Consider the following 19,976-nt stretch of genomic DNA (forward strand, 5'->3'; position numbering starts at 1 on the left):
CAGGGCTCAGCGGAAGCGCCAGGATCAGCTCCAGGCTCCAGCTGGAGCTCGGTGCTGATCCCGGCGCTTCTGCTGAGCCCAGAAGAAGCGCCGATCAGCTGGAATGTTGCAGCATCTCCAGGGTCTTGTGATTTACATTCAGATGCTTGGCAACTGATTCATATTTATGACGGTCACAGTGTCCCAGGGTCATGTGGCTCCCGACCTTCGCTTCTTCCGACGTGATCTAAAGACCTATTTGTTTGAACAAGCCGGCCTGGTCTGATGGGTTTGGGTTTTATCATTGTTTTTATGTAATTTATTGTTGTATTGTATTGGGCATTATGGTTTAATCTCTTCTTAATTTTTGTATCTCTGTATTTTAGTATTTATTGCCCTGTTCACCGCCCTGAGTCCTTCGGGAGAAGGGCGGTATATAAATTAAATTAAATAAATAAATAAAAATGTGAAGTGACCAAACCTGCTGCAACCACTCAGCAGAGGGGGGGGGGAAATAAAAACCAAACACCCCCACCCCCCACCCCTGCTGTCAATTCTCAACAGAAATGCTCACAACAATGAAATCCTCGGACAGGAGGAAGAGCGCCACCGGGCGGGCAGGCAGGTGTCTTGCTCGGCTGTGGCTTGGGGGGGGGCACTTTTTTCAGTGCCGTTGTAACTTCGAACAGTCACTGTGAACTCTTAGAAGTCGAGGACTACCTGTACTTCATCAGTTTGTTCTTTTTGTTTTTTGGTGATCAGGTTTTTGACACCTTGCTAGGCGACTGGTGGTACTCGGATGTTGCCATATATCCTAAAAGTGGTGAAAAGGTTGAATCGCCCTGTCCTAGGAGATCCCTTCTTTGATTGACAGCCACAATCCAGCCCAGGAATGGATGAGGTTCCCTCTCAACTGATGGAGGGATGAGAAGCTCCATGCACTGAGACAAGAAGGGGCTCTTTGGCCAGAGCTGGTGGCCAATAACAGCTAATAACAACCACAACCTCTGTTGTGGTTGTTATTAGCAACAGCAACAGCACTTAGACTTAGTAACATTGTTTTTTACGGCACTCTCTGAGCAGTTTGCAGATGTCGGCATCTTGCCCCCAATGATTTTGCGATCTTTCTCAATAGGAAATACTGTTCTCATTTTTTTTGTGTGGTTGTTGTTGTTTCATCAGCAGGAAAACAACTGAGGCCAAAGATTCACCTGCAAAACAGCCATCAGCACATAGTAGAAAATCAGCACCAGGCAGCAGCCACCAGAAAGCATGGAGCCTGGGAAACTCTTGGATCCCCCGTCAGACACAAGCAGCACTTCGGAAAACCACACCAAAAAACCCCATGAATGCTCAGAGTGTGGAAGCCTGTCCCTCCTTTTGACCCACAGGAAGGTCCATGTGGAAAGTGGATCCAGTCAAGGTTTGAAGTGTGAGAAATCCTTCTCTGGAAAAGACGCCAAAGATCTTAGAAGCCCCCCCAGACTAAAACCCCATAAATGTGAGGAATGCAGCTTATGCTTTGGTCAAATGTCAAGACTTCTTAGACATCAGAAAATCCACACTGGAGCGAAACCTTATCAGTGTCTGGAATGTGGGAAATGTTTCCGTCAAAAAGTCACTCTCAGAAACCACGAGGGGGTTCACACCGGGGAGAAACCTTACAAGTGTTGGGAATGTGGGAAGAGCTTTTCTCACCGTGCGAGTCTTTGGGTTCATGAGAAGATTCATGCAGGAATAAAATCTTACAAATGCTTTGAGTGTGGAAAATCTTTCACCCAGAGTTCAAGTCTTTGGAGTCATTGGAAAACACACAGAGGGGAGAAAAACGAAAAGTGCCTCGAATGTGGGAAATGTTTTTCCAGGAAATCACACCTGATGCAACATCAGAGATGTCACACCGGAGAAAAACCCTTTGAATGTCCAGAATGTGAGAGACGATTCATGTGTTCTTCTGAACTTCAGACACACCAGAAATGGCACAAAGGAGAGCTACCCTATAAATGTATGGAATGTGGGAAAAGTTTTAGATCACCAGCCCATCTTCAGATTCATCAGAGAATCCACACAGGGGAGAAGCCATACAAATGTGGGGAGTGTGGGAAATGCTTTTCCCGAAAACACCACCTTGTAAGGCATCAGAGGCTCCACACAGGAGAGAAGCCATACAGATGCGTAGAATGCGAAAAATGTTTTACTCAAAAGGGGGACCTTTGGAAACATCATAGAACACACACAGGGGAGAAGCCACATCAATGCAATGAATGTGGACGATTCTATCGTACCTCATCCGCCCTTAAAAGTCATGTGAAAATTCATATTGGGGAAAAAAACTACAAATGTTTAGACTGTGGGAGAACATTTGCTCATGCATGTTCCCTCAGAAGCCACAGCCGAATCCACACAGGGGAGTCGCCCCATAAATGTTCAGAGTGCAATAAATGTTTTTCTCAGAAAAATAATCTTTTGAAGCATCAGCGAATCCACACTGGAGAAAAACCATAGAAATACCTAGAGTGTGGGAAATGTTTTGCCCAATCTTCCATCATTTCACACCAGACGTCAGGCAGGGAAGAGGCCTTCCAAGTGTGCTCCAGATCCATGTGCAGGTGCTGTGAGTTATTACCAACTTCTGACCTTGAAATACTGAACAATATCTCCTAACTCACCTTACTTGATGTATTCTACTCTACATGTGAATAAAGGTATTTTTGGATGATCTAAGTATTTCATGAGTTCAACTATCTGGAGAGGGTGGTTAAAGGTGATGGCATCTGCCTATATAGACCACAGGAGTCTTAACGAGGAGATTATTCACGATACAATCAGCTTGATCCAGAATACACACTCATGATTAATTGAACCACATCTTAGGAAACACCTTGTAGGTCACAGGAAGTGCAACTTTGAATTATATTATATATTATATGTGTCCTTTTTATCTTTCAATTTATCAGAGTTCTTTATGCAGACGTTTCATTACCCAGCTAGGTAACATTATCAGTTCTAGGTGACATTGTTAGCAGGGATGCTGTTCCCTAATTGGGTAATGAAACATCTGCAAGGAAGCCACCAATCTCAGAGAGCACCAAAGGCCTCGCAGTTCAGCCCTGAGCTACAAACAATCCATTCGGGAGCTGAGGCCTCTTGGATCCTCCATCCTTCTCCAGCGTGTTTGGCGTGATCCCCATTGAGAACAATGCAGCTGTCCACTCCAATCTCCTTTTTCAAGAGTTCTTCATAAAAATTCCACTGTGGAGCAAGCGAAGTTTTTGTGTGATTGAAGAAATTCATCCTTCTTGACGTCTTGGTCTTTGTAGTAAGAGCATTATATTGTAAGAATATTGTGCAATGTTCAATTTAGTGTGAACTTTAAATAGTTACCAGGTTGTGTTTCATGTGACCCAAAATTCAATTCATGTGAGGCTTTTATGTGTGCAATACAGGCTTCTGTGTGTACAGCTGTGGTTTTAACTATACATTTAAATACGTTTAAGGACCTTCTTGTTATTCGTTACTGAGATGTTTCATTGTTACTCATATACCATATTATATTCAATAGTTTTATTGCCAATTTACGTCTGTCTGGAACCAATTACCCTATTTTCCATAGAGAAATAGAGAAACTAAATTTCATGCAATCTTTTTCTGGGATTCCTTAGCGGCAGTAAACCAGACCTACCTTAACTCCTCTGTTGTCCTGAACTGTGGTTAATTCTCTTCTCCTCCGTCCTCCTCCGTGAAATGGCATCTCATCCCCAGCGCAACACAGCATAAAGTTTTCCTGGCTGTTTCAGTGTGAAAGTGGCCTTTTTCCCTCTTGATCCCATAGAAACATCCTTTATGACATAGTTGCTGATGTGCCCAGAAGCTGGGATCTGCCCGACTCCTATTGGCTGCTTCTGGGGGCTCCTGGCATCTTCCCTCCCCCTCCAAGCACGGGGTGGGAGTCCCTGTGAGCACCTTGATCCGGACCCCTGGATCCCCAGAGGCACCTGGTACCCTGATGCTGGTCAGGTCTTATGGGGCCGTGGAAGTTCAGCACAGGCAGCCATCAGCCTGCGACCGTTTGAAGTTACGACGGACTTCGCTCACAAAAGCCATGACCCAGATCAATAAGGGGCAGACTCCATTATAGTTTTAAGTTGAGGACCACCTAAACATATTTATTTCCATTTCTTTATTATCAAATTTGGACACCAACCAACTCACTCACTCTCCGATTGACTTATTTCCCTATTTGGCAAAACATTTATCCGTCCATTTGAACCAGTGGGCCCCCTTCCTGGTCCGGCTAGATGGCAAATCATTATCAGTCAGGATCTGGGTTAATTATCATTTTTTAAATGGTTTGTCTCCCTTTCCTTCTTCAGCTGCTCCTTGCAAATGGCACTTGCCAGCCACACTGACCTAGAACAAGTTCTGCTCTTGAATATGTATTTGGATCCTTACATTTCTCCTTCTCCATGAAGGCTGGGTTTCTACTCCCATAACGCCTTGCCTGCTGGACTTGATGGGAGTTGTGATCCAACAACTCTGCATCCTCCAGGCAGGTGAGCTGCTCTTAAGACATCTAAAGGTGACATTTGATAATGTTTGGAGCTTGTGAACAGGCCACATAAGCTTAATATATATTCAAAAGTTGAAATATCCTTAAGAGACTCAAATCGACATTGAGTGTCAAGGGAGGGGTGGGGTAGAGAATAATAACAAGGGGTCTCCTCAGGGCCCTACAAACAGTGTATAAGTCACTGTGTAAAACGGGAGACCCCGAAGCCCAGCAGTGGCTCAAGTGTTTTTATCCTTGGGAGGGAAGCAGGGACCCAGCATCCACAGCGCCTCTCCGATTCTGGGCAGAAGGGAGGGGAAGGCAGAGGGGGGACCTGTCTGTTCTCTCCTGGGGTCCTGCGCAGCTGGATTTGGAGATCTTCGGGATCCAGAAGGGATCCGCTCGGGGGTCTTTCCGTTCCTCCCCCAGGCGCTCCCCCAACCTCGGCTGCAAGGAGGACCCTGCCCCGCTTCCCCTCCCCTCCCGTCTCGGCCGCGGAGGGGAGCCCGGGAGGGGGAGGGGAGGGGGCGGCCAAGGGGCGGGGCTGCAAGGCGGAGGCGGAGCCCGAGAGGAAGAGAGAAGCCCCGCCCTCCCTCGCTGGATCTCCGCTTCTGGATCCCTCTCCGGGCCGGTCTGGCTGCTCTCCTCCCTCCGGCCTTCGGGGCGCCCCTCCCGCCAGGAGAGCTTTTCCCCGCCGGGAGAAAGGTAGCTGCGGATCCGCCTCTTCGGCTCGCCGGGTTTTCCTTGGGGAGATTCGGCTCTGGCGTCGCCTGCAGGGAGCGGATCCCTCCCTTCCCTCCTGGGGGACAAAGGGGGATCCCTCCCCGGGCTGGATCTGCAACTGACGCCATTGCAATGGGGAGGGGAGGGTTTGGGGGGAAAGAAAACAAATTTAAATTGAGTGAATTGATCTCCTGTCGTCTTAGCCCAGGTGAGATCCTCTTTTTTGTGCTCAGCTTAAAAGGGCAGCAAGGAAACCCTTTGTGTTTATGTGAACAGTTACTTTGCTTCTGCTTTAAAAGATTGTGTGGAATCTCTAAAAAGCATTTCCCACCCCAACCGCTTTTTTTTTTTTGCCATGAGGAGGCTGTGATGAGGCAGCCCCTTCGTGGTGGATATTTTACAAAGCAGAAGTTTTAAGGAGGTTTTGAGGCTGGCCTTGTAAAGCAGGTAATAGAACAAGCTGATGGCTAGAAGGCTGCCTTCCATAATTTTAAATATTTTTCAAAATGCCTATTGGAGGCAGCTGCAGAGACCTGGAATCTTTGTGGCTTTGTGGCTTTGCATTCTTTGCATTCTCCAAAAAGCTTAAGGAAGAGCAGCCCTCTTCACACATGCTCTGCCGCACCTGATCTCTCTCATCTTCCACTGAGTTTTTCCTACTCACAACTCTACCTTGGTCCCTATTGGACTTCATCTTGCTGGTTTCTCTCCATTTTGGCTCATCAATATCTTCCTGAATAATGATTCTATCTCCATTATTTTGGATTCTGAAGAAATAATCCTATTTTCTCCTCCCTCTTCCGGGTCACTTACAGATTATGTTCAGCATTCCTCTCGGCATCTGAGCCTTTTTCCTTTCCCTTTGCAGGAGGTGAGTGAAGATGTGGCCTTGAGCTCCACAGAGGAGAAGGGGCGTTCTTGGATCGGGACCCACAAACTCCATTCTAGAGAATTTGGAAATCGAGGCCTGGTTGGAGAAGCAGCTTCCTGCACAAAGGGCCAGTCGGTCAGGTGAGATCAAATCGGTCAGACGAAATTGAACCGGTCAGTGGTGAGGATCATGCCTGGCCTTGATTCAGAGCAGTAACAAGTGATCTAGGGATCTCTTAGTTGCAACTTTAAAGGTGATTAAACATATTTTTCATTTCACTTTGGGGAAGCTTAGAAAAGGTATGGAAGATGCGGCTTGGAGAATGGCGCAAGGCTGCAAAGGCCATTGGTCTGGGGCTGGAGGTCGCATTTCTCGCTGCCAGTGGTGGAGCTGGGCTGGGGTCAGTGCAGCTGGCTGAAACGGCTGAAATTCCCCCCCCCCCGCCTCCACATATGGGCCAGCTCTAGCCCCAGGACTGCGGTCAGTCAGGATTTCTTTGCGTGGCCAGGCTGAGGTGGCTCAGCCCTGCGGAGAGGGGGCGGCTACAGCTTTGGCTCCCCCTTCAGCAGCCCCAAACTCATAGTGCCCTGTGCCAGGTGCCTGGGACCTGCCCCCAACCCGGGGCACCCCCAGAGCCTTTGCCAGGGCAGTCCTCCGCTTATCATCCCTCAGGATCACTTAATGGGCACAATCAGGAGTGGGCATTGAGCTTCTTTAGCCAGGTGGTCTGTCACCTCACTTAGTTGCTGCTTCATTGAACGACCAAGATTCCAGACCCAATTGCGGTCACGAGGACTACCTTCTTCCCCTCGACTTAGGAGAAGAAACAAGGTTAGAGTCGATGAGCAGCAGAAGAGTTTTGCTTCCTAGAGCTGTGAGGGCTGCATCTCGGGTGTACTGAGTGCCCATGTCCCGGTCAGAGGGTGGGACTGGAAGACCTTCATGGTCCCTCTCAAGTCTAAGATTTTGTGATTGTACCACTCTCAAAAGGAAATACTACTCTCATCTTCTTTTTCATTCCACCAGCAGGAAAATCAAGGTGACCTGCAAGCCAACTATCAACAGAGAGGAGAAAATCGGCACAAGGTAGCAGCTGCCTGAAAGGATGGAGCCTGGGAAACTCTCGGATCCCCCGTCAGACACAAGCAGCACTCCGGAAGACCAGGAAAGAACCCATGAATGCTCAGAGTGTGGGAAATCCTTTCCTTGCCGGTCCCTCCTTTTGACCCACAGGAAGATCCATGTGAGAAGTGGATCCAGTGAAGGTTTGGAGGGTGAGAAATCCTTCTCTGGAAAAAAACCCAAAGATCTTAGAAGCCCCCCTAGACGAAAAGCCTATAAATGTGAGGAATGTGGCTTATGCTTTGGTCGAAAGTCAAGCCTTCTTACACATCAGAAAATCCACACCGGAGAGAAACCCTATCAATGTCTGGAATGTGGGAAATTTTTCCGTCTAAAATCCCATGTCAGAAACCACGAGATGCTTCACACTGGGGAGAAACCTTACAAGTGTTGGCAATGTGGGAAGAGCTTTTCTCAGAGTTCATATCTTTGGGTCCATGAGAAGATTCATACAGGAATAAAATCTTACAAATGTTTTGAGTGTGGAAAATCTTTCACCCAGAGTTCAGGTCTTCGGACTCATGAGAAAACACACAGAGGGGAGAAAAACGAAAAGTGCCTCGAATGCGGGAAATGTTTTTCCGGGAAATCAAGCCTGGTGCGACATCAGAGACTTCACACCGGAGAGAGACCCTATGAATGCCCAGAATGTGAGAGACGATTTGTGGGTTCTTCTGAATTTCAAAGACACCAGAAATGGCACAAAGGATTGCTACCCTATAAATGTATGGAATGTGGGAAAAGTTTTATTTCGCCAACCCATCTTAAGATTCATCAGAGAACCCACACAGGGGAGAAGCCATTCAAATGTGGGGAGTGTGGAAAATGCTTCACCCTAAAACATAGCCTTAAAATCCATCAGAGGGTCCACACCGGAGAGAAGCCATATAGATGCATTGAATGTGGGAAATGTTTTGCTTACAAAGGAGGCCTTAGGAGTCATCATAAAACCCACACAGGGGAGAAGCCACATCAATGCTTTGAATGTGGACAATTCTATCGTACCTCATCTGCCCTTAAAAGTCATGTGAAAATTCACACAGGGGAAAGAAAATACAAATGTTTAGACTGTGGGAGAACATTTGCTGGTGCAAGTTCCCTCAGAAGCCACAGCCGAATCCATACAGGGGAGTCGCCCTATAAATGCTCAGAGTGCGATAAATATTTTTCTTGCAAATATACTCTTTTGATGCATCAGCGAACCCACACAGGGGAGAAGCCATATACATGCATTGAATGTGGGAAATGTTTTGCTCAGAAAGGAAACCTTTGGAGACATCATAAAACTCACACGGGGGAGAAGCCATTCAAATGTGGGGAGTGTGGAAAATGCTTCACCCTAAAAAAGAGCCTTAAAAGCCATCAGACGGTCCACACCGGAGAGAAGCCATATAGATGCATTGAATGTGGGAAATGTTTTGCTCAGAAAGGAAACCTTTGGAGACATCATAAAACCCACACGGAGAAGCCACATCAATGCTTCGAATGTGGACAATTCTATCGTACCTCATCCGCCCTTAAAAGTCATGTGAAAATTCACACAGGGGAAAGAAAATACAAATGTTTAGACTGTGGGAGAACATTTGCTGATGCAAGTTCCCTCAGAAGCCACAGCCGAATCCATACAGGGGAGTCGCCCTATAAATGCTCAGAGTGCGATAAATATTTTTCTTGCAAATATACTCTTTTGACGCATCAGCGAACCCACACAGGGGAGAAGCCATATAGATGCATTGAATGTGGGAAATGTTTTGCTCAGAAAGGAAACCTTTGGAGACATCATAAAACTCACACGGGGGAGAAGCCATTCAAATGTGGGGAGTGTGGAAAATGCTTCACCCTAAAAAAGAGCCTTAAAAGCCATCAGACGGTCCACACCGGAGAGAAGCCATATAGATGCATTGAATGTGGGAAATGTTTTGCTCAGAAAGGAAACCTTTGGAGACATCATAAAACCCACACGGAGAAGCCACATCAATGCTTCGAATGTGGACAATTCTATCGTACCTCATCCGCCTTTAAAAGTCATGTGAAAATTCACACAGGGGAAAGAAAATACAAATGTTTAGACTGTGGGAGAACATTTGCTGATGCAAGTTCCCTCAGAAGCCACAGCCGAATCCATACAGGGGAGTCGCCCTATAAATGCTCAGAGTGCGATAAATATTTTTCTTGCAAATATACTCTTTTGACGCATCAGCGAACCCACACAGGGGAGAAGCCATATAGATGCATTGAATGTGGGAAATGTTTTGCTCACAAAGGAAGCCTTTGGAGTCATCATAAAACCCACACGGGGAGAAGCCACATCAATGCTTCGAAAGTGGACAATTCTATCGTACCTCATCCGCCCTTAAAAGTCATGTGAAAATTCACACAGGGGAAAGAAAATACAAATGTTTAGACTGTGGGAGATCATTTGCTGACTCACGTTCCCTTAGAGGTCACAGCCAAATCCATACAGGGGAGACGCCCTACAAATGCTCAGAGTGTGATAAATATTTTTCTCGGAAAGAGACTCTTTTGAAGCATCGGCGAATCCACACTGGAGAAAAACCATAGAAATGCCTGGAGTGTGGGAAATGTTTTGCCCAAGCTTCATCATTTCACACCAGAAGTCACGCAGGGAAGAGGCCTTCCAAGTGTGCAGTGCGTGAGAAAACTTTTCATTGTAAATCACAGATAAAATATATCAGAAAGTCCATAGCAGAGATAAATCTCTTTTTTTTATTAAAGAGTTTTACAAAAACAGAATTTTACAATATATCACCCAATCCCTCCCACCCCAAACCCACCCACTTCCCCCCCCACTTCCCAGAGCTAAATACAGGATTATAGTTACAATAATCATATTCTAAATAAAAATTATGCATAATATTCAATTAACCAAATTCATAATGTGCTTTAACTCCCCTTTAATATAACTACAAACAAAGTACCAATAACAATATCCCACTAAAATCTACTCATAAGCTAAATGGAACTTTTTAGCCCCATATTTGTTCTGAATATAATTTATCCATCTCCTCCAAACTGAAATATATCTTTCCTGTGAATGATCTTTCAAATAAGCAGAAATCTTAGACATTTCTGCAAGATTCGAAACTTTAAACACCCATTCTTCTATAGTGGGCAAACTATCCTTCTTCCAATATTGTCCCACCAGTAACCGTGCTGCCGTTATCATGTTCAACATCAAGTTAGTTTCTTTAACATCACAATCTACAACAATACCCAATAAAAACAATTGCGGGGAAACCTTTATCTTTCTCTTAAAAATCTTTTGAATGTTCCACCAAATTTTGATCCAAAAAGCTTTTATGTTTCTACAAGTCCACCACATGTGAAAATAGGTAGCTTCTAAACTACCACACCTCCAACATTTAGACTGTAAATTAGGATACATGTTGGACAACTTCTTGGGATCCAGATGCCATCTATAAAACATTTTATAAAAATTTTCTCTTAAGTTTTGAGCCTGAGTAAATTTAACATTTCTGACCCAAATTATCTCCCAGGTGTCCAACGAGATTGGTTCCTGAATATTTTGTGCCCACTTTATCATACAGTCTTTAACCAATTCCGTTTCCGAATCCAATTCAATTAAAGCATTATATATCCTCTTTATATGTGCACAATTTAAATCTCTAATTTGTTTTACTAAATTTTGATCTGTAATTGTGATGCCAACCTTTTGATCTAACTTCCACCTAGCTTTCAATTGGGTATATTGAAACCAAGAGTAACTTATATTTTCTTGTCTTAACTCCTCTAATGATTTAAGTTGCCAATCATTCCCTTGCAATCTAAGTAATTCCTTGTAGGAAACCATATCCATACTCACTCCCATAGATACGCCCTCTATCGCGTGTCCAGAAATTCCCCAAATCGGTATTTTATAATTTAACTTATAATAATACTTTTTCCAGACACGCAATAAAGCACTTCTAAGAATGTGGGATTTAAAAGCCCTGTCCACCTTTTTATCGTAAAGCAAATATGCATGCCATCCATATACCAAATCCCATCACTCAAGATAAAGTATTCTCTTGTTGGTTAAATTAAGCCAATCACTAATCCAAGTCAAGGCAACCGCATCATAGTACAATTTCAAATTCGGCGCCTTGAGTCCCCCTCTTTCCCTGGCATCTTGTAAAATCTTAAATTTAACTCTTGGTTTTTTCCCCGCCCACATAAATTTGTTAATACCCTTCTGCCATTGATCAAGGTTGGCATCCTTTTTCAATATAGGTATCATTTGAAACAGAGATAAATCTCTTCAGTCGTGAACCATCTGGGAAAAACCTTTTTTCAAAAGTCACACCTTGCACTTTTCCAGGAATTTTACACAGTGACAGAAGGGAAAACCTATCATTTTTGGCGTGGGAAAAATGTTTTTCCTAGTCAATTAACCTCAGTTCCATCACAGAGCACACACTGAAGCAAAAGGGCCTAAATGTTCGGAGTGTGAGAATGTTTTGTTCACAAAGCGGCATGAGTAACTGACCAGAATGATCACACAAAAAAGTCATAACTCTGGAGAGAATGTGTAATGTTTTCGAGAGTACGGATAGTCCTCAACATATGACCACAATTGGGAATGGATTTCTGGTCATAAATTGCTACAGTCATAATTCAAGGCACCCAGATATTTTTGTTAATTCTTATTCAGCCTTTGTTGATCAATGTGGAGAAATGGAGAGTTGGAGAGGAGAAAACGGGGAGAAGGGTGGAACGGAGATGCGTCCGGTTGTAAAGTCTTGATGTTGAATATATTCTGGCTGAGGATGAAAAGGGTAAATTTCATTTTCTTACTCTCTTTTTTGGAGGCAATTATTGTCTTTTTTCACATTGTCTTTTTCATATGTAAATGCACACATGGTATATTCACTTATACTGTACATACTTGGATTAAGTTTGTTTGATTTGTGAACATAATCCCTAATAAAATTATTGTTGAAATAATGAAGAGGACTATTTTCAGGGTACAGGCTGGGGCGGGGATTAAACAAGTCAAGATGGTAGTGTAGGAAGGCCCCCCCTCCCCAAATTAAAATATTCTTTATTCTTAATGTTAGAAAGAGGCAGAATATTATATTTCCCCAAAAGGAGAAATGGAGAACAATCCAAATAAAGGCAAAAAGCAGCTTAATAGCTTGAGGCTTAATAGCCTCAAGCAAAATTCTCAAATCTTTAGAAATTTATTTATTTACAGGACCTTCTAGGCCAGTGATGGCGAACCTTTTAGAAACCCGAGTGTCCAAACGGCAACCCAAAACCCACTTATATATCACTGGGTGCCAGGTGGGTGTGGCCCACTGGGTCGGCATGGCTGTGGTGGTCATGGCAGATTGGGTGGGTGTGGTCACCTCAATGTTGCTGGTGGGAAGGGACACCTGTGGGGGGTGGGCAGGGTTGGGGGAGATCCAGGAGGTCTCTGGCAGGTGGGGCGGTAGGCAGGAGGGAGGGTGGGGGTGCCATTGCCATGGGGCAAGGCAAGGGCTGGAGCAGCTGCTGCCTGATACCATCGGCCCCCGCACTCAGAGGCCAGCAAGCGTATGGGGGCCGACGGTGTCCGTCAGTAGCCACAGCCTGCCGGCCCCTCGACCGGTGCACTCTGGCGCTCCGCAGTCCGTCGCCAGCAGTTGAAAGAAGTCGCCTCCAAGATGGATGGTCAGGCCACAGCTGAGGAGGCAATGCAGTGGGTCATGCCTGGGAAAAGGAGAGCGTGCGAGGCCAGGAAGGACGGGATGTGGCGGGAGGGAAACCAGCCGTGCCGGGATGCATTCGGCCACATGGGACCTTGTTCAACCTAGCAGGCGGCTGGTTGAAGTGGGACAGTTGCCACTTCTGGGGCATGGCAAGGGTGCCCACAGAGAGGGCTCTAAGTGCCGCCTCTGGCACCCGTGCCATAGGTTCACCACCACTGTTCTAGGCACAATAGGGATCACCCAACACCCTCTTCTGACTAGGAAAAGACACAAAAGCCCGCCTCATGGCACAACCTGGAAACATTTCCACTTCAAAGTCTCGGAGCCCCATAGAGATCCACCCACTCGCCCAGCCATTTGCTCAGCCACCCCAGAAACTTGCTCCTGTCCCTGAAGTTTCTGGCAAGTAAATAAAGAGACCTCCTTTCCAAAATGCAGCCTGCCTTCAGCTCATTTCTACAGCATCCTCCCGGCTTGGAACAGGACCTGATTTTTTTTCCAACTGTAGTCAAATTATGCCATACTGTACAGTCAGAATCCGGTTGTTCTTTGGTAGCTATCTTCAGGTGCCTGACACACTGTGCTGCCACCACCTGGCTGTTTTGGAGAAATTACAATGTGGGCAGTCAGACCCTTCTACCCTATAATGTATTTCCTCTTCCCTCCCCTTTCTGGGATGGACTTCCTCCTTTGTCCCTGGAGATTGCTCATTCTCCATTAACCAGCAAACATGTGATAACAGCAGAGGTGGGCTCCCAGCAGACATGGGCTCCAGATCCACATGCAGGCGCTGTGAGTTATTACCAACTTCTGACCTTGAAATACTCAACAATATCTCCTAACTCACCTTGCTTGATGTATTCTACTCTACATGTGAATAAAGGTATTTTGGGGTGATCTAAGTATTTCATGAGTTCAACTATCTGGAGAGGGCGGTTAAAGGTGATGGCATCTGCCTATATAGACCACAGGAGTCTTAACGAGGAGATTATTCACGATACAGTCAGCTTGATCCAGAATACACTCTCATGATTAATTGAACCACATCTTAGGAAACACCTTGTAGGTCACAGGAAGTGCAACTTTGAATTATACGTGTCCTTTTTATCTTTCAATTTATCAGAGTTCTTTATGCAGACGTTTCATTACCCAGCTAGGTAACATTATCAGTTCTAGGTGACATTGTTAGCAGGGATGCTGTTCCCTAATTGGGTAATGAAACATCTGCAAGGAAGCCACCAATCTCAGAGAGCACCAAAGTCCTCGCAGTTCAGCCCTGAGCTACAAACAATCCATTCGGGAGCTGAGGCCTCTTGGATCGTCCATCCTTCTCCAGCGTGTTTGGCGTGATCCCCATTGAGAACAATGCAGCTGTCCAGTCCAATCTCCTTTTTCAAGAGTTCTTCATAAAAATTCCACTGTGGAGCAAGCGAAGTTTTTCTGTGATTGAAGAAATTCATCCTTCTTGACGTCTTGGTCTTTGTAGTAAGAGCATTATATTGTAAGAATATTGTGCAATGTTCAATTTAGTGTGAACTTTAAATAGTTGCCAGGTTGTGTTTCATGTGACCCAAAATTCAATTCATGTGAGGCTTTTATGTGTGCAATACAGGCTTCTGTGTGTACAGCTGTGGTTTTAACTATACATTTAAATACGTTTAAGGACCTTCTTGTTATTCGTTACTGAGATGTTTCATTGTTACTCATATACCATATTATATTCAATAGTTTTATTGCCAATTTACGTCTGTCTGGAACCAATTACCCTATTTTCCATAGAGAAATAGAGAAACTAAATTTCATGCAATCTTTTTCTGGGATTCCTTAGCGGCAGTAAACCAGACCTACCTTAACTCCTCTGTTGTCCTGAACTGTGGTTAATTCTCTTCTCCTCCGTCCTCCTCCGTGAAATGGCATCTCATCCCCAGCGCAACACAGCATAAAGTTTTCCTGGCTGTTTCAGTGTGAAAGTGGCCTTTTTCCCTCTTGATCCCATAGAAACATCCTTTATGACATAGTTGCTGATGTGCCCAGAAGCTGGGATCTGCCCGACTCCTATTGGCTGCTTCTGGGGGCTCCTGGCATCTTCCCTCCCCCTCCAAGCACGGGGTGGGAGTCCCTGTGAGCACCTTGATCCGGACCCCTGGATCCCCAGAGGCGCCTGGTACCCTGATGCTGGTCAGGTCTTATGGGGCCGTGGAAGTTCAGCACAGGCAGCCATCAGCCTGCGACCGTTTGAAGTTACGACGGAGTTCGCTCACAAAAGCCATGACCCAGATCAATAACAGGCAGACTCCATTATAGTTTTAAGTTGAGGACCACCTAAACATATTTATTTTCATTTCTTTATTATCAAATTTGGACACCAACCAACTCACTCACTCTCCGATTGACTTATTTCCCTATTTGGCAAAACATTTATCCGTCCATTTGAACCAGTGGGCCCCCTTCCTGGTCCGGCTAGATGGCAAATCGTATCGGTCAGGATCTAGGTTCATTATCATTTTTATAATGGTTTGTCTCCCTTTCCTTCTTCAGCTGCTCCTTGCAAGTGAGTAAAGGCACTTGCCAGCCACACTGACCTAGAACAAGTTCTGGTCTTAAATATGTATTTGGATCCTTACATTTCTCCTTCTCCATGAAGGCTGGGTTTCTGCTCCCATAACGCCTTGCCTGCTGGACTTGATGGGAGTTGTGATCCAACAACTCTGCATCCTCCAGGCAGGTGAGCTGCTCTTAAGACATCTAAAGGTGACATTTGATAATGTTTGGAGCTTGTGAACAGGCCACATAAGCTTAATATATATTCAAAAGTTGAAATATCCTTAAGAGACTCAAATCGACATTGAGTGTCAAGGGAGGGGTGGGGTAGAGAATAATAACAAGGGGTCTCCTCAGCGCCCTACAAACAGTGTATAAGTCACTGTGTGAAACGGGAGACCCCGAAGCCCAGCAGTGGCTCAAGTGTTTTTATCCTTGGGAGGGAAGCAGGGACCCAGCATCCACAGCGCCTCTCCGATTCTGGGCAGAAGGGAGGGGAAGGCAGAGGGGGGGCCCTGGGTGGACTCTCCTCCCCCCCCCGTCTGTTCTCTCCTGGGCTCTTGCGCAGCTGGAGTTGGAGATCTTCGGGATCCAGAAGGGATCCGCTCGGGGGTCTTTCCGTTCCTCCCCCAGGCGCTCCCCCAACCTCGGCTGCAAGGAGGACCCTGCCCCGCTTCCCCTCCCCTCCCGTCTCGGCCACGGAGGGGAGCCCGGGAGGGAGGGTGAGGAGAGGGGGCGGCCAAGGGGCGGGGCTGCAAGGCGGAGGCGGAGCCTAAGAGGAAGAGAGAAGCCCCGCCCTCCCTCGCTGGATCTCCGCTTCTGGATCCCTCTCCGGGCCGGTCTGGCTGCTCTCCTCCCTCCGGCCTTCGGGGCGCCCCTCCCGCCAGGAGAGCTTTTCCCCCCCGGGAGAAAGGTAGCTGCGGATCCGCCTCTTCGGCTCGCCGGGTTTTCCTTGGGGAGATTCGGCTCTGGCGTCGCCTGCAGGGAGCGGATCCCTCCCTTCCCTCCTGGGGGACAAAGGGGGATCCCTCCCCGGGCTGGATCTGCAACTGACGCCATTGCAATGGGGAGGGGAGGGTTTGGGGGGAAAGAAAACAAATTTAAATTGAGTGAATTGATCTCCTGTCGTCTTAGCCCAGGTGAGATCCTCTTTTTTGTGCTCAGCTTAAAAGGGCAGCAAGGAAACCCTTTGTGTTTATGTGAACAGTTACTTTGCTTCTGCTTTAAAAGATTGTGTGGAATCTCTAAAAAGCATTTCCCACCCCAACCGCTTTTTTTTTTTTGCCATGAGGAGGCTGTGATGAGGCAGCCCCTTCGTGGTGGATATTTTACAAAGCAGAAGTTTTAAGGAGGTTTTGAGGCTGGCCTTGTAAAGCAGGTAATAGAACAAGCTGATGGCTAGAAGGCTGCCTTCCATAATTTTAAATATTTTTCAAAATGCCTATTGGAGGCAGCTGCAGAGACCTGGAATCTTTGTGGCTTTGCATTCTTTGCATTCTCCAAAAAGCTTAAGGAAGAGCAGCCCTCTTCACACATGCTCTGCCGCACCTGATCTCTCTCATCTTCCACTGAGTTTTTCCTACTCACAACTCTACCTTGGTCCCTATTGGACTTCATCTTGCTGGTTTCTCTCCATTTTGGCTCATCAATATCTTCCTGAATAATGATTCTATCTCCATTATTTTGGATTCTGAAGAAATAATCCTATTTTCTCCTCCCTCTTCCGGGTCACTTACAGATTATGTTCAGCATTCCTCTCGGCATCTGAGCCTTTTTCCTTTCCCTTTGCAGGAGGTGAGTGAAGATGTGGCCTTGAGCTCCACAGAGGAGAAGGGGCGTTCTTGGATCGGGACCCACAAACTCCATTCTAGAGAATTTGGAAATCGAGGCCTGGTTGGAGAAGCAGCTTCCTGCACAAAGGGCCAGTCGGTCAGGTGAGATCAAATCGGTCAGACGAAATTGAACCGGTCAGTGGTGAGGATCATGCCTGGCCTTGATTCAGAGCAGTAACAAGTGATCTAGGGATCTCTTAGTTGCAACTTTAAAGGTGATTAAACATATTTTTCATTTCACTTTGGGGAAGCTTAGAAAAGGTATGGAAGATGCGGCTTGGAGAATGGCGCAAGGCTGCAAAGGCCATTGGTCTGGGGCTGGAGGTCGCATTTCTCGCTGCCAGTGGTGGAGCTGGGCTGGGGTCAGTGCAGCTGGCTGAAACGGCTGAAATTCCCCCCCCCCGCCTCCACATATGGGCCAGCTCTAGCCCCAGGACTGCGGTCAGTCAGGATTTCTTTGCGTGGCCAGGCTGAGGTGGCTCAGCCCTGCGGAGAGGGGGCGGCTACAGCTTTGGCTCCCCCTTCAGCAGCCCCAAACTCATAGTGCCCTGTGCCAGGTGCCTGGGACCTGCCCCCAACCCGGGGCACCCCCAGAGCCTTTGCCAGGGCAGTCCTCCGCTTATCATCCCTCAGGATCACTTAATGGGCACAATCAGGAGTGGGCATTGAGCTTCTTTAGCCAGGTGGTCTGTCACCTCACTTAGTTGCTGCTTCATTGAACGACCAAGATTCCAGACCCAATTGCGGTCACGAGGACTACCTTCTTCCCCTCGACTTAGGAGAAGAAACAAGGTTAGAGTCGATGAGCAGCAGAAGAGTTTTGCTTCCTAGAGCTGTGAGGGCTGCATCTCGGGTGTACTGAGTGCCCATGTCCCGGTCAGAGGGTGGGACTGGAAGACCTTCATGGTCCCTCTCAAGTCTAAGATTTTGTGATTGTACCACTCTCAAAAGGAAATACTACTCTCATCTTCTTTTTCATTCCACCAGCAGGAAAATCAAGGTGACCTGCAAGCCAACTATCAACAGAGAGGAGAAAATCGGCACAAGGTAGCAGCTGCCTGAAAGGATGGAGCCTGGGAAACTCTCGGATCCCCCGTCAGACACAAGCAGCACTCCGGAAGACCAGGAAAGAACCCATGAATGCTCAGAGTGTGGGAAATCCTTTCCTTGCCGGTCCCTCCTTTTGACCCACAGGAAGATCCATGTGAGAAGTGGATCCAGTGAAGGTTTGGAGGGTGAGAAATCCTTCTCTGGAAAAAAACCCAAAGATCTTAGAAGCCCCCCTAGACGAAAAGCCTATAAATGTGAGGAATGTGGCTTATGCTTTGGTCGAAAGTCAAGCCTTCTTACACATCAGAAAATCCACACCGGAGAGAAACCCTATCAATGTCTGGAATGTGGGAAATTTTTCCGTCTAAAATCCCATGTCAGAAACCACGAGATGCTTCACACTGGGGAGAAACCTTACAAGTGTTGGCAATGTGGGAAGAGCTTTTCTCAGAGTTCATATCTTTGGGTCCATGAGAAGATTCATACAGGAATAAAATCTTACAAATGTTTTGAGTGTGGAAAATCTTTCACCCAGAGTTCAGGTCTTCGGACTCATGAGAAAACACACAGAGGGGAGAAAAACGAAAAGTGCCTCGAATGCGGGAAATGTTTTTCCGGGAAATCAAGCCTGGTGCGACATCAGAGACTTCACACCGGAGAGAGACCCTATGAATGCCCAGAATGTGAGAGACGATTTGTGGGTTCTTCTGAATTTCAAAGACACCAGAAATGGCACAAAGGATTGCTACCCTATAAATGTATGGAATGTGGGAAAAGTTTTATTTCGCCAACCCATCTTAAGATTCATCAGAGAACCCACACAGGGGAGAAGCCATTCAAATGTGGGGAGTGTGGAAAATGCTTCACCCTAAAACATAGCCTTAAAATCCATCAGAGGGTCCACACCGGAGAGAAGCCATATAGATGCATTGAATGTGGGAAATGTTTTGCTTACAAAGGAGGCCTTAGGAGTCATCATAAAACCCACACAGGGGAGAAGCCACATCAATGCTTTGAATGTGGACAATTCTATCGTACCTCATCTGCCCTTAAAAGTCATGTGAAAATTCACACAGGGGAAAGAAAATACAAATGTTTAGACTGTGGGAGAACATTTGCTGGTGCAAGTTCCCTCAGAAGCCACAGCCGAATCCATACAGGGGAGTCGCCCTATAAATGCTCAGAGTGCGATAAATATTTTTCTTGCAAATATACTCTTTTGATGCATCAGCGAACCCACACAGGGGAGAAGCCATATACATGCATTGAATGTGGGAAATGTTTTGCTCAGAAAGGAAACCTTTGGAGACATCATAAAACTCACACGGGGGAGAAGCCATTCAAATGTGGGGAGTGTGGAAAATGCTTCACCCTAAAAAAGAGCCTTAAAAGCCATCAGACGGTCCACACCGGAGAGAAGCCATATAGATGCATTGAATGTGGGAAATGTTTTGCTCAGAAAGGAAACCTTTGGAGACATCATAAAACCCACACGGAGAAGCCACATCAATGCTTCGAATGTGGACAATTCTATCGTACCTCATCCGCCCTTAAAAGTCATGTGAAAATTCACACAGGGGAAAGAAAATACAAATGTT

At 46.3% G+C, this 19,976-nt stretch overlaps 2 protein-coding genes across 8 annotated transcripts in view; both read left to right on the plus strand.

Moving 5' to 3' along the window:
- Nucleotides 1-19,976, plus strand: part of LOC308661208 (uncharacterized protein) — a 259,267-nt gene that overhangs the window by 158,842 nt on the left and 80,449 nt on the right. For 3 of the 7 annotated variants that reach the window (XM_081316083.1, XM_081316084.1, XM_081316085.1), the window contains exon 2: nucleotides 1,162-2,866. The exons of 2 other annotated variants lie outside the window; for them this stretch is intronic. In XM_081316083.1, the coding sequence (XP_081172209.1) occupies nucleotides 1,252-2,484 (1,233 nt within the window). In that variant the 5' untranslated portion in view covers nucleotides 1,162-1,251 and the 3' untranslated portion in view covers nucleotides 2,485-2,866. Of the gene's footprint in view, nucleotides 1-1,161; nucleotides 2,867-19,976 lie in introns of those variants that run through there. 2 more of the 7 variants (XM_081316086.1, XM_081316078.1) reach the window with 1 other exon arrangement.
- The window catches only part of LOC308661196 (uncharacterized protein), a 118,797-nt gene continuing 116,219 nt past the window's right edge, over nucleotides 17,399-19,976 (plus strand). Inside the window, exon 1 of the mRNA XM_081316054.1 lies at nucleotides 17,399-17,444. The gene's annotated coding sequence lies outside the window, so the exon portion shown is untranslated. The remainder of the gene's footprint in view (nucleotides 17,445-19,976) is intronic.

The sequence above is a fragment of the Vipera berus genome (assembly GCF_964194415.1).
Source record: "Vipera berus genome assembly, chromosome: 2".
Classification (NCBI taxonomy): domain Eukaryota; kingdom Metazoa; phylum Chordata; class Lepidosauria; order Squamata; family Viperidae; genus Vipera; species Vipera berus.